The 15,324-nt window shown below is 44.0% G+C and overlaps 1 protein-coding gene across 1 annotated transcript; it reads right to left on the bottom strand.

The window, feature by feature from the left end:
- Nucleotides 1-542: 542 nt before the first annotated feature.
- Nucleotides 543-4,057, bottom strand: LOC119333980. The gene is given in 5 exon segments (XM_037606672.1): nucleotides 543-681; nucleotides 784-965; nucleotides 2,439-2,752; nucleotides 3,235-3,846; nucleotides 4,033-4,057. Coding segments are annotated over 5 exon segments (1,272 nt in total).
- Between the last annotated feature and the right edge of the window lie 11,267 nt (nucleotides 4,058-15,324).

The raw sequence follows: 15,324 nt of genomic DNA, 5'->3' as shown, positions 1-15,324 counted from the left end.
TTATCCTTAGTAACTAGTGGACTAAGGAATTTTCTCGATTATGGAGGTGGTAAAAGAGTTCGTCGTAAAGGATTACGCCGATGCAATCTTTGACACTAATCTGGATGATTCTGAGTAGTAAACCGGATTCGTATAGTAGAACAGTTATTTCGAATAGCTCCAAGTAGAGCTTGGTAGCTGCATCTACAAGATGACATAGAGATTTGTAAAGCACACACGGATCTGAAAGGTTTAGACCCGTTGACTATAACATCTCTCACAAGCATAACATGATCAAACCCAGAACTCATTGAGTGTTAATCACATGGTAATGTGAACTAGATTATTGACTCTAGTAAACTCTTTGGGTGTTAGTCACATGGGGATGTGACCTTGAGTGTTAATCACATAGCGATGTGAACTGGATTATTGACTCTAGTGCAAGTGGGAGACTGTTGGAAATATGCCCTAGAGGCAATAATAAATTAGTTATTATTATATATATATTTCCTTTTTCATGATAATCGTTTATTTTTATTTTTTTGCAGGCAAATCAGAGAGCTTTATTCAACAAAAGTGTTCCCCGGGCAATCAAACAAAAGGCTGGTTACCAAAAACCTAGGGGTCTCCTCGAGCCAACATTCGGTCACATTCAATGTGCATGCACGTTTTGCACTTAGATGTGCCGGTAAGTTTGCCGACCTGTTTATATGTTGAATCTCAAAAACAGAAAAATCACAACTAAGCTCTCCTATTTCATCTATGATAGGAGCCACAATTGAACGTGAATTGTGGCGTGTATGCCAGAGTTGCACTAACTCCTGACAGTCAGTCTCTATTATCACATGCGATAGGCCTCGAAGTTTTGCAAATAGCGTTCCTTATCACATTGATAGGGCTTTCATTGTTACAGGATCGGATATAGCACCGAATGGCTTGCACCAAGCTCCTAGTAGCGCGGACGTGGACCGGGCAATGCCACCCGCTCCTCCTCGACCCTCTGCCACATTGAGTGCTCCATCGCAAGATATCTTGGTCATACCTGATTCGGGTGGTCTCCGTCCATGACCGGGTAACACAGTTTACTACTAGGAAAAGGGCTAAAGATAATATGGACACTAATGGCGCACCATGTATGTGGTGCACCATTGCTATATAGTAATGGCGCACCACATACAGGTGCGCCATTAGTAATATATTACTAATGGCGCACCTGGTGTGTGGTGCGCCATTAGTAGTTTTGAAAAAAGAAATAATTTTTTTGTTACTAATGGCGCACCATGGGATAGTGCGCCTTACTAGTTGACATAGTAATGGCACACCACACCCATCGTGCGACATTAGTAATTAAAAAAAACTAGTAATGGCGCACTGTCCACTGGTGCGCCATTACTAAGTTTTTTCAAAAAAAGTTTCAAAAGTTTTTTTTCAAAACTAGTAATGGCGCACCATGGTTGTGGTGCGCTATTACTAGTTTAACTAGTAATGGTGCACCACTCCCACGGTGCGCCATTACTAACTTGGCCCAAAAATTCCACCGAATGCACCCCCCTCCCCCCCGTGGACCGCCTTTTCAGTTTAAAAAAATAAAAGAAAATGATGGAAATGTCAAAAAAATAAAAGAAAATAAGTTTCCCATGTGATATGTGGTCTACTTGTTGGGAAAATTTACAAATATGAATTTCGACTTTATTTGCAAAATCTCTCTGGAATTTGTAAAATGGGCATAACTTTTGCATACAAACTCGGATTAAAAAGTTTTCTATATGAAAAAGCATCTACTCGAAAATTTACATACAAATTTAACAGAAAAAAATTACGGGGCTTTTAAGATCCGGAGGCAAAAAAAATAAAAAATTTCAAACTTACTAGTGGCGCACCGTATGCTAGGTGCGCCACTAGTAACAGAAAAAAAATTGGTTTTGAAAAAAAAATTGAATTATTTTTCAAAATATGATATGTAATATGACCGGGAAGTTTGAAATATTTTTTCAAATTTTTATCATACTCGTGAACTAAGTCCTAGACATCAGCAAGGTTTAATAGGGTTGATATGATAGATGTATAAACAAGTGCCTGTGAAGTGAGGTGGTGCTGGGGTTGGATAGAACTACGAAGTTAAGCGTGCTTGGGCTGGAGTAGTGCGAGGATGGGTGACCTTCCGAGAAGTTTGTTAGTATACCAGATACTAATGGCGCACCGTGGGCTATAATGATGGCGCACCACCGGTGCGCCATTAGTAAAAAAAAACTAATGGCGTAGTGCTAGTGGCGCACCTGTAGTGCGCCATTAGTAGCGAAAACAGGTGTGCCACTAGCATCCCTTTTTCTAATAGTGGTCGCTTCATTGCGGGGTAGCTCCAGCAGCGCTAGGGCCTCCCGGGTAGATCTAATGGCGGCTGTTGGGTCTCTCCCCTCTTCCCCATGTTTGATCCGGTTGCGGGAGTGCCAGATCGTCCACATGATAGTGATGATCTTTGTGCGATCTTCATCCCTGATCCGATCGCCACACAGTATATCTCTGGCCCACGAGCGTGGGTGCAAATGAGGGAGTCTGAGATCAAACCAAGCACTAGCTTCTCTCCAGAAACGTCGTGCGTGTGAGCATTGTATTAGCGCATGCATGAGATCCTCCTCTCTTGCCATGCACACTTTACAAGTGTCTTGAACTGAGATGTGGCGGTGCTTGAGGGTACATTCATCAGGTAGAATCCCTCGCAAAACCCTCCACCAAAACACCCGTACCTTTGGGATCACTTTGAGTTTCCACAGGGCTGTCCACATCTGTTTATCATCCATTGAAGCACCGGTAGCCGTCCCTTCTTCTAGAGCTATACGCTCGTTTTGAGTCACTAGAGCACGGTACGCCGATTTAACAGTGTAGTTGCCTGATCGTTCAAAGGCCCAAGAATAGAAATCCTGTCCTCCCCCCTCCTGATTGGTATATTGAGAATAGCATCAACATCTGGGGCGATAAAAGTTGTCCTTATGAGATCTTGCCTCCATGACCAATTTTCAGTGTCAATGAGATCCGAAACTGTCTGAACATTAGTGTTAGGAGGTCTAAACAAAGGTTTCATGGAGATAGTTCTGGGAATCCACTTGTCCATCCAGACATCAATTGAGCTCCCGTCTCCCACTCTCATAACAAGTCCCGCTTGTAAAGCTTTCCCGCCAGCAATAATAGCTCGCCAAGTAGCGGACGCTGATTTGGGAACAGTAGCATGCAAGAAATCTGTGTTAGGAAAATAGCGGCCTTTCATTACCCTAGCGCACAGAGAATTAGGGTTCGTCATAAACCGCCACCCATGCTTCCCGAGTAACGCAATGTTAAACTGTTGGGGATCACGAAATCCCATACCACCTTGGCACTTTGGTGTAGCCAGATTCTTCCAGGACACCCAATGTAGAGCATTTTTGTCAATGGAGCTACTCCAAAAGAATTTTGCCATTGGTGACGTCAAACTCTTGCACACCTTTTTTGTTAATAAGAGTGTGCTCATAGAGTATGTTGGGATGGCCTGTACAACTGATTTCAACAATATCTCCCTGCCTGCACACGCGAGTAATTTTTCAGACCATCCCTGCATCTTCCCGATGGCTCTCTCCCCGATGTGATCGAAAGTTCCGCTTGTGATGCCGCCGATCGCAGTGGGTAGCCCTAGGTACCGCTCGCTAAAAGCCTCCACATCGATGTTGAGGACCGCTTTAAGCTGCTGCTTGAGCTGGGCCGGTGTGTTGGAGCTGAAGTATACTGCACTCTTGGCACGATTGACACACTGACCCGCAGCATCACCATAAACCCTCAGGATATCATTCAGTCTTGCTACACTATGGGTGTTTCCACTAATAAAGATCAAACTGTCATCTGCGAAAAGCAAGTGTGTTACCCAAGGCGATCTGTAGCTAACTCTAATACCTCTATCCATATATCCATGATTATAGTACTTCAACAGAGAGGAGAAACCCTCCGCGCACAGTAGGAAAAGAGAAGGTGAGGCTGGGTCACCCTGTCTCAGCCCACGCGAGGTTGAAAAGAAAGGCAATAGCTCACCATTAACTCGGACTGAGAAGCGCATCGAGGACACACACTTTATTATCCATGCTAGAATTGTATTGATAGGAAACTCAGATACATGTGTGGATACATAGACAACACCATGTCCCTAGTAAGCCTCTAGTTGACTAGCTCGTTGATCAATAGATGGTTACGGTTTCCTGACCATGGACATTGGATGTCGTTGATAACGGGATCACATCATTAGGAGAATAATGTGATGGACAAGACCCAATCCTAAGCCTAGCACAAGATCGTATAGTTCGTCTGCTAAAGCTTTTCTAATGTCAAGTATCATTTCCTCAGACCATGAGATTGTGCAACTCCCGGATACCGTAGGAATGCTTTCGGTGTACCAAACACCACAACGTAACTGGGTGGCTATAAAGGTGCACTACGGGTATCTCCAAAAGTGTCTGTTGGGTTGGCACGAATCGAGACTGGGATTTGTCACTCCGTGTAAACGGAGAGGTATCTCTAGGCCCACTCGGTAGGACATCATCATAATGTGCACAATGTGACCAAGGAGTTGATCACGGGATGATGTGTTACAGAACGAGTAAAGAGACTTGCCGGTAACGAGATTGAACAAGGTATCGGGATACCGACGATCGAATCTCGGGAAAGTACTATACCGATAGACAAAGGGAATTGTATACGGGATTGACTGAATCCTTGACATCGTGGTTCATCCGATGGGATCATCGTTGAACATGTGGGAGCCAACATGGGTATCCAGATCCCGCTACTGGTTATTGACCAGAGAGATGTCTCGGTCATGTCTGCATTATTCCCGAGCCCGTAGGGTCTACACACTTAAGGTTCGATGACGCTAGGGTTATAGGGAAAGTACGTATGCGGTTATCGAATGTTGTTCGGAGTCCAGGATGAGATCCCGGACGTCACGAGGAGTTCCGGAATGGTCCGGAGGTAAAGATTTATATATGGGAAGTCCCGTTTTGGTCACTGAAAAAGTGCCGGGTGCTATCGGTAACATACTGGGACCACCGGGAGGGTCCCGGGGGTCCACCAGGTGGGGCCACCAGCTCTAGAAGGCTGTGTGGGCCAAGTGTGGGAGGGGACCAGCCCCAGGTGGGCTGGTGAGCCCCCCCCCCCCACACCAAGGACCAAGGCGCGTGGAGAGTGGGAAGGGGGCAAACCCTAGGTCTAGATGGGCCTTAAGGCCCACCCTAGGGCGCCCCCCTTGTTGGGGAACGTAGCAGAAATTCAAAATTTTCCTACGTGTCACCAAGATCTATCTATGGAGAGACCAGCAACGAGTAGAAAGAGAGTGCATCTACATACCCTTGTAGATCGCTAGGCGGAAGCGTTCAAGTGAACGGGGTTGATGGAGTCGTACTCGTCGTGATTCAAATCACCGATGATCCTAGTGCCGAACGGACGGCACCTCCGCGTTCAACACACGTACAGCCCGGTGACGTCTCCCACGCCTTGATCCAGCAAGGAGAGAGGGAGAGGTTGAGGAAGACTCCATCCAACAGCAGCACAACGGCGTGGTGGTGGTGGAGGAGCGTGGCAATCCAGCAGGGCTTCGCCAAGCACCATGGGAGAGGAGGAGTAGGAAGAGAGGTAGGGCTGTGCCAGAACTTCGTCTATAGCTCCCATGCGCCTCCCCACTATATATAGGGGTGGAGGGGCAGGTTTCTTGCCCTCCAAGTCCATTGGGGCGTTGGCCAAGGTGGGAGGAAAGAAATCTCATTATTTCCTTCCCCACCGATTGTTATCCCCCCTTTTTAGGGATCTTGATCTTATCCCTTCGGGATATGATCTTATTCCTTCTAAGGGGGGATCTTGGTGCGCCTTGACCAGGGGTGTGGGGCCTTGCCCCCACTACCCACGTCCATGTGGGTCCCCCCATGCAGGTGGGCCCCACTCCGGAACCTTCTAGAACCTTCCCGGTATAATACTGAAAAATCCCGAACATTTTCCGGTGGCCAAAATAGGACTTCCCATATATAAATCTTTACCTCCGGACCATTCCGGAACTCCTCGTGACGTCCGGGATCTCATCCGGGACTCCAAACAACATTCGGTAACCACATACAAACTTCCTTTATAACCCTAGCGTCATCGAACCTTAAGTGTGTAGACCCTACGGGTTCGGGAGACATGTAGACATGACCGAGACGTTCTCTGGTCAATAACCAACAGCGGGATCTGGATACCCATGTTGGCTCCCACATGTTCCACGATGATCTCATCGGATGAACCACGATGTCAAGGACTCAGTCGATCCCGTATACAATTCCCTTTGTCTAGCGGTATGTTACTTGCCCGAGATTCGATCGTCGGTATCCAATACCTTGTTCAATCTCGTTACCGGCAAGTCACTTTACTCGTTCCGTAACACATCATCCCGTGATCAACTCCTTGGTCACATTGCGCATATGATGATGTCCTACCGAGTGGGCCCAGAGATACCTCTCCGTTTACACGGAGTGACAAATCCCAGTCTCGATCCGCATAAAACAATAGATACTTTCGGAGATACCTGTAGTGCACCTTTATAGTCACCCAGTTACGTTGTGATGTTTGATACACCCAAAGCACTCCTACGGTATCCAGGAGTTACACGCACTCATGGTCAAAGGAAGAGATACTTGACATTGGCAAAGCTCTAGCAAATGAACTACACGATCTTTTGTGCTAGTCTTAGGATTGGGTCTTGTCCATCACATCATTCTCCTAATGATGTGATCCCGTTATCAACGACATCCAATGTCCATAGCCAGGAAACCATGACTATCTGTTGATCACAACGAGCTAGTCAACTAGAGGCTCACTAGGGACATATTGTGGTCTATGTATTCACACGTGTATTACGATTTCCGGATAATACAGTTATAGCATGAATAAAAGACAATTATCATGAACAAGGAAATATAATAATAATACTTTTATTATTGCCTCTAGGGCATATTTCCAACAGTCTCCCACTTGCACTAGAGTCAATAATCTAGTTCACATCGCCATGTGATTAACACTCACAGGTCACATCGCCATGTGACTAATACCCAAGAGTTTACTAGAGTCAGTAGTCTAGTTCACATCACTATGTGATTAACACTCAATGAGTTTTATGTTTGATCATGTTGCTTGTGAGAGAGGTTTTAGTCAACGGGTCTGAACCTCTCAGATCCGTGTGTGCTTTACAAATCTCTATGTCATCTCCTAGATGCAGCTACCACGCTCTATTTGGAGCTATTCCAAACAACTGTTCTACTTGGAGCTATTCTAAATTATTGCTCCATTATATGTATCTGGTCTCTCTACTCAGAGCTATCCGGATAGGTGTCAAGCTTGCATCGTCGTAACCTTTACGACGAACTCTTTTACCACCTCCATAATCGTGAAAATTCCTTAGTCCACTAGTTACTAAGGATAACTTTGACCGCTGTCCTGTGAGCCATTCTTGGATCACTCTTGTACCCCTTGACTGACTCATGGCAAGGCACACTTCAGGTGCGGTACACAGCATAGCATACTGAAGAGCCTATGTCTTAAGCATAGGGGACGACCTTCGTCCTTTCTCTCTATTCTGTCGTGGTCGAGCTTTAAGTCTTAACTTCGTACCTTACAACTCAGGCAAGAACTCCTTCTTTGACTGGTCCATCTTGAACACCTTCAAGATCATGTCAATGTATGTGCTCATTTGAAAGTATTATTAAGCATTTTGATCTATCCTTATAGATCTTGATGCTCAATGTTCAAGTAGCTTAATCCAGGCTTTCCATTGAAAAACACTTTCAAAATAACCCTATATGCTTTCCAGAAATTCTACGTCATTTCTGATCAACAATATGTCAACAACATATACTCATCAGAAATTCTATAGTGCTCCCACTCACTTCTTTGGAAATACAAGTTTCTCATAAACTTTGTACAAACCCAAAATTTTTGATCATCATCAAAGCATACATTCCAACTCCGAGATGCTCACTCCTGTCCTTAGAAGGATTGCTGGAGCTTTGCATACTTATTAGCATCTTTCGGGATTGACAAAACCTTCCGGTTGTATCACATACAACCTTTCCTCATTAAAATCGTCGAGGAAACAATGTTTTGACATCCTATCTGCAAGATTTCATAAATAATGCAGTAATCGCTAATATAATTCCAACAGACTCTTAGCATCGCTACGAGTGAGAAAATCTCATCGTAGTCAACTCCTTGAACTTGTCTGAAAACATCTTAACGACAAGTCGAGCTTTCTTAATGGTGACATTTACCATCATTGTCCGTCTTCCTTTTGAAATCCATCTGTACTCATTAGCCTTATGACCATCGAGCCGTTCTGCCAAAGTCTACACTTTGTTTTCATACATGGATCCTCTCTCGGATTTTATGGCCTCAAGCCATTTATCGGAATCCGGGCCCACCATCGCTTCTCCATAGCTCGTAGGTTCATTGTTGTCTAGCAACATGACCTTCAAGACAGGATTACGTACCACTCTGAAGTAGTACGCATCCTTGTCATCCTACGAGGTTTGGGAGTGACTTGATCCGAAGTTTCATGATCAATATCATAAGCTTCCACTTCAATTGGTGTAGGTGCCACAGGAACAACTCCCTGTGCCCTGTCACACACTAGTTGAAGAGACGGTTCAATAACCTCATCAAGTCTCCACCATCCTTCCACTCAATTCTTTCGAGAGAAACTTTTCCTCGAGAAAGGACCCGATTCTAGAAACAATCCATATTGCTTTCGGATCTGAATTAGGAGGTATACCCAACTGTTTTGGGTTTCCTATGAAGATGCATTTTATCCGCTTTGGGTTCGAGCTTATCAACCTGAAACTTTTTCATATAAGCGTCGCAGCCCCAAACTTTTAAGAAACGACAACTTAGGTTTCTCTAAACCATAATTCATACGGTGTCATCTCATCGGAATTACGTGATGCCCTATTTAAAGTGAATGTGGTTGTCTCTAATGCCTAACCCATGAACGATAGTGGTAATTCGATAAGAGACATCATGGTACGCACCATATCCAATAGGGTGCAACTATGATGTTCGGACACACCATCACATTATGGTGTTCCAGGCGGTATTAATTGCGAAACAATTTCCACAATGTCTTAATTGTGTGCCAAAACTCGTAACTCAGATATTCATCTCTATGATCATATCATAGACATTTTATCCTCTTGTCACAATGATCTGCTACTTCACTCTGAAATTACTTGAACCATTCAATAATTCAGACTTGTGTTTCATCAAGTAAATATACTCAACATTTACTCGAATCATCTGTGAAGTAAGAACATAATGATATTCACTGCATGCCTCAGCACTCATTCGACTGCACACATCAAAATGTGTTACTTCCAACAAGTTGCTATCTTGTTCCATCTTACTGAAAATGATGCTTTTCAGTCATCTTGCCCATGTGGTATGATTTGCATATCTCAAGTGATTCAAAATCAAGTGAGTTCAAACGGTCCATTTGCATGGAGTTTCTTCATGCATATACACCAATAGACATGGTTCGCATGTCTCAAACTTTTCAAAACCGAGTGAGCCCAAAGATCCATCAACATGGAGCTTCTTCATGCGTTTTATACCGATATGACTTACGTGGCAGTGCCACAAGTAGGTGGTACTATCATTACTATCTTTTGGCATGAACATGTGTATCACTACGATCGAGATTCAATAAACCATTCATTTTAGGTGCAAGACCATTCAAGGTATTATTCAAATAAACAGAGTAACCATTATTCTCCTTAAATGAATAACCGTATTGCGATAGACATAATCCAATCATGTCTATGCTCAACTCAAACACCAATCTCGATGGTAGAGGGAGCATGCGATGCTTGATCATATCAACATTGGAAACACTTCCAACACATATTGTCAGCTCACCTTTAGCTAATCTCCGTTTATTCCGTAGCCTTTATTTCGAGTTACTAACACTTAGCAACCGAACCGGTATCTAATACCCTGGTGCTACTAGGAATACTAGTAAAGTACACATTAACATAATGTATATCCAATATACTTCTATCGACCTTGCCAGCCTTCTCATCTACCAAGTATCTAGGGTAATTCTGCTCCAGTGGTTGTTCCCCTTATTACTGAAGCACTTAGTCTCGGGTTTGGGTTCAACCTTGGGTTTCTTCACTAGAGCAGCAGCTGATTTGCCGTTTCATGAAGTATCCCTTCTAGCCCTTACCCTTCTTGAAACTAGTGGTTTCACCAACCATCAACAATTGATGCTCCTTCTTGATTTCTACTTTCGCGGTGTCAAACATCGTGACTACCTCAAGCATCATCATATCTATCCCTGATATGTTATAGTTCATCACAAAGCTCTAGCAGCTTGGTGGCAATGACTTTGGAGAAACATCACTATCTCATATGGAAGATCAACTCCCACTCGATTCAAGTGATTGTTGCACTCAGACAATCTGAGCACAAGCTCAACGATTGAGCTTTTCTCCGTTAGTTTGCAGGCTAAGAAAATCGTCGGAGGTCTTATACCTCTTGACGTGGGCACGAGCCTGAAATCCCAATTTCAGCCCTCGAAACATCTCATATGTTCCGCGACATTTCGAAAACGTCTTTGGTGCCTCAACTCTAAACCGTTTAACTGAACTATCACGTAGTTATCAAAACGTGTATGTCCGATGTTCACAACATCCACAGACGAGGTTTGGGGTTCAGCACACTGAGCGGTGCATTAAGGACATAAGCTTTCTACTGTCCTCATAATCGCTACTGTCAACTTTCAACTATATTTTCTCTAGGAACATGTCTAAAACAGTAGAACTAAAGCACGAGCTACGACATAATTTGCAAAAGGTCTTTTGACTATGTTCAAGATAATTAAGTTCATCTTATGAACTCCCACTCAGATAGACATCCCTCTGGTCATCTAAGTGATTACATGATCCGAGTCAACTAGGCCGTGTCCGATCATCACGTGAGACGGACTAGTCATCATCGGTGAACATCTTCATGTTGATCGTATCTGCTATACGACTCATGCTCGACCTTTCGGTCTCCGTGTTCCGAGGCCATGTCTGCACATGCTAGGCTCGTCAAGTTAACCCTAAGTGTTTTCGCTGTGTAAAACTGTCTTACACCCGTTGTATGTGAACGTAAGAATCCATCACACCCGATCATCACGTGGTGCTTAGAAGCGACAAACTGTAGCAACGGTGCACAGTTAGGAGAGAACACTTCTTGAAATTTTGTAAGGGATCATCTTATTTACTACCGTCGTCCTAAGTAAACAAGATGCATAAACATGATAAACATCACATGCAATCAAATAGTGACATGATATGGCCAATATCATTTTGCTCCTTTTGATCTCCATCTTCGGGGCTCCGTGATCATCATCGTCACCGGCATGACACCATGATCTCCATCATCATGATCTCCATCATCGTGTCTTCATGAAGTTGTCTCGCCAACTATTACTTCTACTACTATGGCTACCGGTTAGCAATAAAGTAAAGTAATTACATGGCGTTGTTCAATGACACGCAGGTCATACAATAAATAAAGACAACTCCTATGGCTCCTGCCGGTTGTCATACTCATCGACATGCAAGTCGTGAATCCTATTACAAGAACATGATCAATCTCATACATCACATATTATTCACCACATTCTTGTTGGCCATATCACATCACAAAGCATACCCTGCAAAAACAAGTTAGACGTCCTCTAATTGTTGTTGCATGTTTTACGTGGCTGCTATGGGTTTCTAGTAAGAACGTTTCTTACCTACGCAAGACCACAACGTGATATGCCAATTGCTATTTACCCTTCATAAGGACCCTTTTCATCGAATCCGTTCCGACTAAAGTGGGAGAGACTGGCACCCGCTAGCCACCTTATGCACCAAGTGCATGTCAATCGGTGGAACCTGTCTCACGTAAGAGTACGTGTAAGGTCGGTCCGGGCTGCTTCATCCCACAATACCGTCGAAACAAGATTGGACTAGTAACGGTAAGAATATTGAACAACATCAACGCCCACAACTACTTTGTGTTCTACTCGTGCAAAGAATCTACGCAATAGACCTAGCTCATGATGCCACTGTTGGGGAACGTAGCAGAAATTCAAAATTTTCCTACGTGTCACCAAGATCTATCTATGGAGAGACCAGCAACGAGTAGAAAGAGAGTGCATCTACATACCCTTGTAGATCGCTAAGCGGAAGCGTTCAAGTGAACGGGGTTGATGGAGTCGTACTCGTCGTGATTCAAATCACCGATGATCCTAGTGCCGAACGGACGGCACCTCCGCGTTCAACACACGTACAGCCCGGTGACGTCTCCCACGCCTTGATCCAGCAAGGAGAGAGGGAGAGGTTGAGGAAGACTCCATCCAACAGCAGCACAATGGCGTGGTGGTGGTGGAGGAGCGTGGCAATCCAGCAGGGCTTCGCCAAGCACCATGGGAGAGGAGGAGTAGGAAGAGAGGTAGGGCTGTGCCAGAACTTCGTCTATAGCTCCCATGCGCCTCCCCACTATATATAGGGGTGGAGGGGCTGGTTTCTTGCCCTCCAAGTCCATTGGGGCGTTGGCCAAGGTGGGAGGAAAGAAATCTCATTATTTCCTTCCCCACCGATTGTTATCCCCCCTTTTTAGGGATCTTGATCTTATCCCTTCGGGATATGATCTTATTCCTTTTAAGGGGGGATCTTGGTGCGCCTTGACCAGGGGTGTGGGGCCTTGCCCCCACTACCCACGTCCATGTGGGCCCCCCCCCATGCAGGTGGGCCCCACTCCGGAACCTTCTAGAACCTTCCCGGTACAATACTGAAAAATCCCGAACATTTTCCGGTGGCCAAAATAGGACTTCCCATATATAAATCTTTACCTCCGGACCATTCCGGAACTCCTCGTGACGTCCGGGATCTCATCCGGGACTCCAAACAACATTCGGTAACCACATACAAACTTCCTTTATAACCCTAGCGTCATCGAACCTTAAGTGTGTAGACCCTACGGGTTCAGGAGACATGTAGACATGACCGAGACGTTCTCCGGTCAATAACCAACAGCGGGATCTGGATACCCATGTTGGCTCCCACATGTTCCATGATGATCTCATCGGATGAACCACGATGTCAAGGACTCAGTCGATCCCGTATACAATTCCCTTTGTCTAGCGGTATGTTACTTGCCCGAGATTCGATCGTCGGTATCCAATACCTTGTTCAATCTCGTTACCGGCAAGTCACTTTACTCGTTCCGTAACACATCATCCCGTGATCAACTCCTTGGTCACATTGCGCATATGATGATGTCCTACCGAGTGGGCCCAGAGATACCTCTCCGTTTACACGGAGTGACAAATCCCAGTCTCGATCCGCATAAAACAATAGATACTTTCGGAGATACCTGTAGTGCACCTTTATAGTCACCCAGTTACGTTGTGACATTTGATACACCCAAAGAACTCCTACGGTATCCAGGAGTTACACGCTCTCATGGTCAAAGGAAGAGATACTTGACATTGGCAAAGCTCTAGCAAATGAACTACACGATCTTTTGTGCTAGTCTTAGGATTGGGTCTTGTCCATCACATCATTCTCCTAATGATGTGATCCCGTTATCAACGACATCCAATGTCCATAGCCAGGAAACCATGACTATCTGTTGATCACAACGAGCTAGTCAACTAGAGGCTCACTAGGGACATATTGTGGTCTATGTATTCACACGTGTATTACGATTTCCGAATAATACAGTTATAGCATGAATAAAAGACAATTATCATGAACAAGGAAATATAATAATAATACTTTTATTATTGCCTCTAGGGCATATTTCCAACACCCCTCTCTTCCCCCCTTGGCCGTGTTGCAAAGTATATGCGAGAGACAACTGACAAGTAGTGGAATCACCATTCTAATTGATTGGGTTTGTTACAATATATACATCCCGTAGGGACGCGACGATACAGAGGGACGCGAAGGGAGAGGCGCGTCGGTTGCCTGTTGGCAACGTCTTGGCAGTTAACAAGGGGAGATTCCCTTCCAATTAAACATGTGTGTTTAATTCTAACACTCCCCCTAATCTTCGCTTGTCCATGTAGTATCATCAACTCGAAAGAGTCTCCTCCAAAAACCCTGTGGGAAAAATATGAGGAGTAGTGTAGAATATGTTGCTAAAACTCCTTCAAACCGAGTGGGAAAAATAAGGAGAAAATGATGCAACATATAATGGTTATTGTCTCTTTTAACTCAATACGAGGAAACTCATAGAGTTTAGAGGGCAATAAATATGTCATATATACTTTCTTAAAAACCCAGGTGGGGAAAACAGAAAGTATGACATATGATCTCATGTTGATATTACCTCATTAAAAACCTTTATGAGAACCTTTAAAGTAAACCCATTAAGGAAAAAAGAGTATAATATGATGCTTTGAACAGGAACAACTCAGGAAGGTACTCCCCCTGATTCTTGCAAATTCCGAAGCCATCACATACCAACTCTATGAACGTATCTCTGGAATGTAGAAGCTGGTAGAGACTTGGTGAACAAATCATTCACATGATTGGCTTGCAAGTTGTGCAATATAACGATATTGCTAATTACGTAACCTGTTTGCATCCGGGCAATACAAGCAACATTATCATTGAGATAATGGTTGGTGGATGTAGCCATGAGGTCTGTTTTGAAGACTCTTCATGAGAGGGATACCACACCTAGTATGAACACTAAGCTTGTCTACGATCTGACATAGTGGGGATCTGATCGAAGTATCCAATGATATGGGTGTTCACATTTCTGTGAAACTGAAAAACCAGGACAAGATGTTTGATGCCTTTGGAGATATCAAAGATATTCTTGAGTACCAACCAATTGTGTTTGGTGGATCCAATGGAATTATGGAACGTTGAGTCCCAATATCTCATTTCCAACATCTCTTGGTCTAAATAAATCATTCTCTACGTCTAGAGAATGAACTACCATGAGAGTTAATGATGGATAAGATTTGTCCACAATGAATTTCTCAAATATATTATGGATATAGACAATATAGTATACCATAATGTATGAATGAAGGTGCTCAAGTTGTAGTAACGAGCGGTGTTTTGGTTTACCCAAATCCTTCATTTTAAAGTCCATCATTTAGATGATTACATGTGTCATCATTGCGGACACACAAACATAGATAATCATCATTGTAGGAGTAATCCTTGTGTATAAGGATCTCACTACGTCAATTGTACCATATGTACTGACAATAGTAAGTCGTATAGTGACTTACTGAATTTACACAATGTATGTTGC

Source organism: Triticum dicoccoides, chromosome 7A, assembly GCF_002162155.2.
Source record: "Triticum dicoccoides isolate Atlit2015 ecotype Zavitan chromosome 7A, WEW_v2.0, whole genome shotgun sequence".
Classification (NCBI taxonomy): domain Eukaryota; kingdom Viridiplantae; phylum Streptophyta; class Magnoliopsida; order Poales; family Poaceae; genus Triticum; species Triticum dicoccoides.
This window is presented reverse-complemented; position numbering and strand designations above follow the sequence as displayed.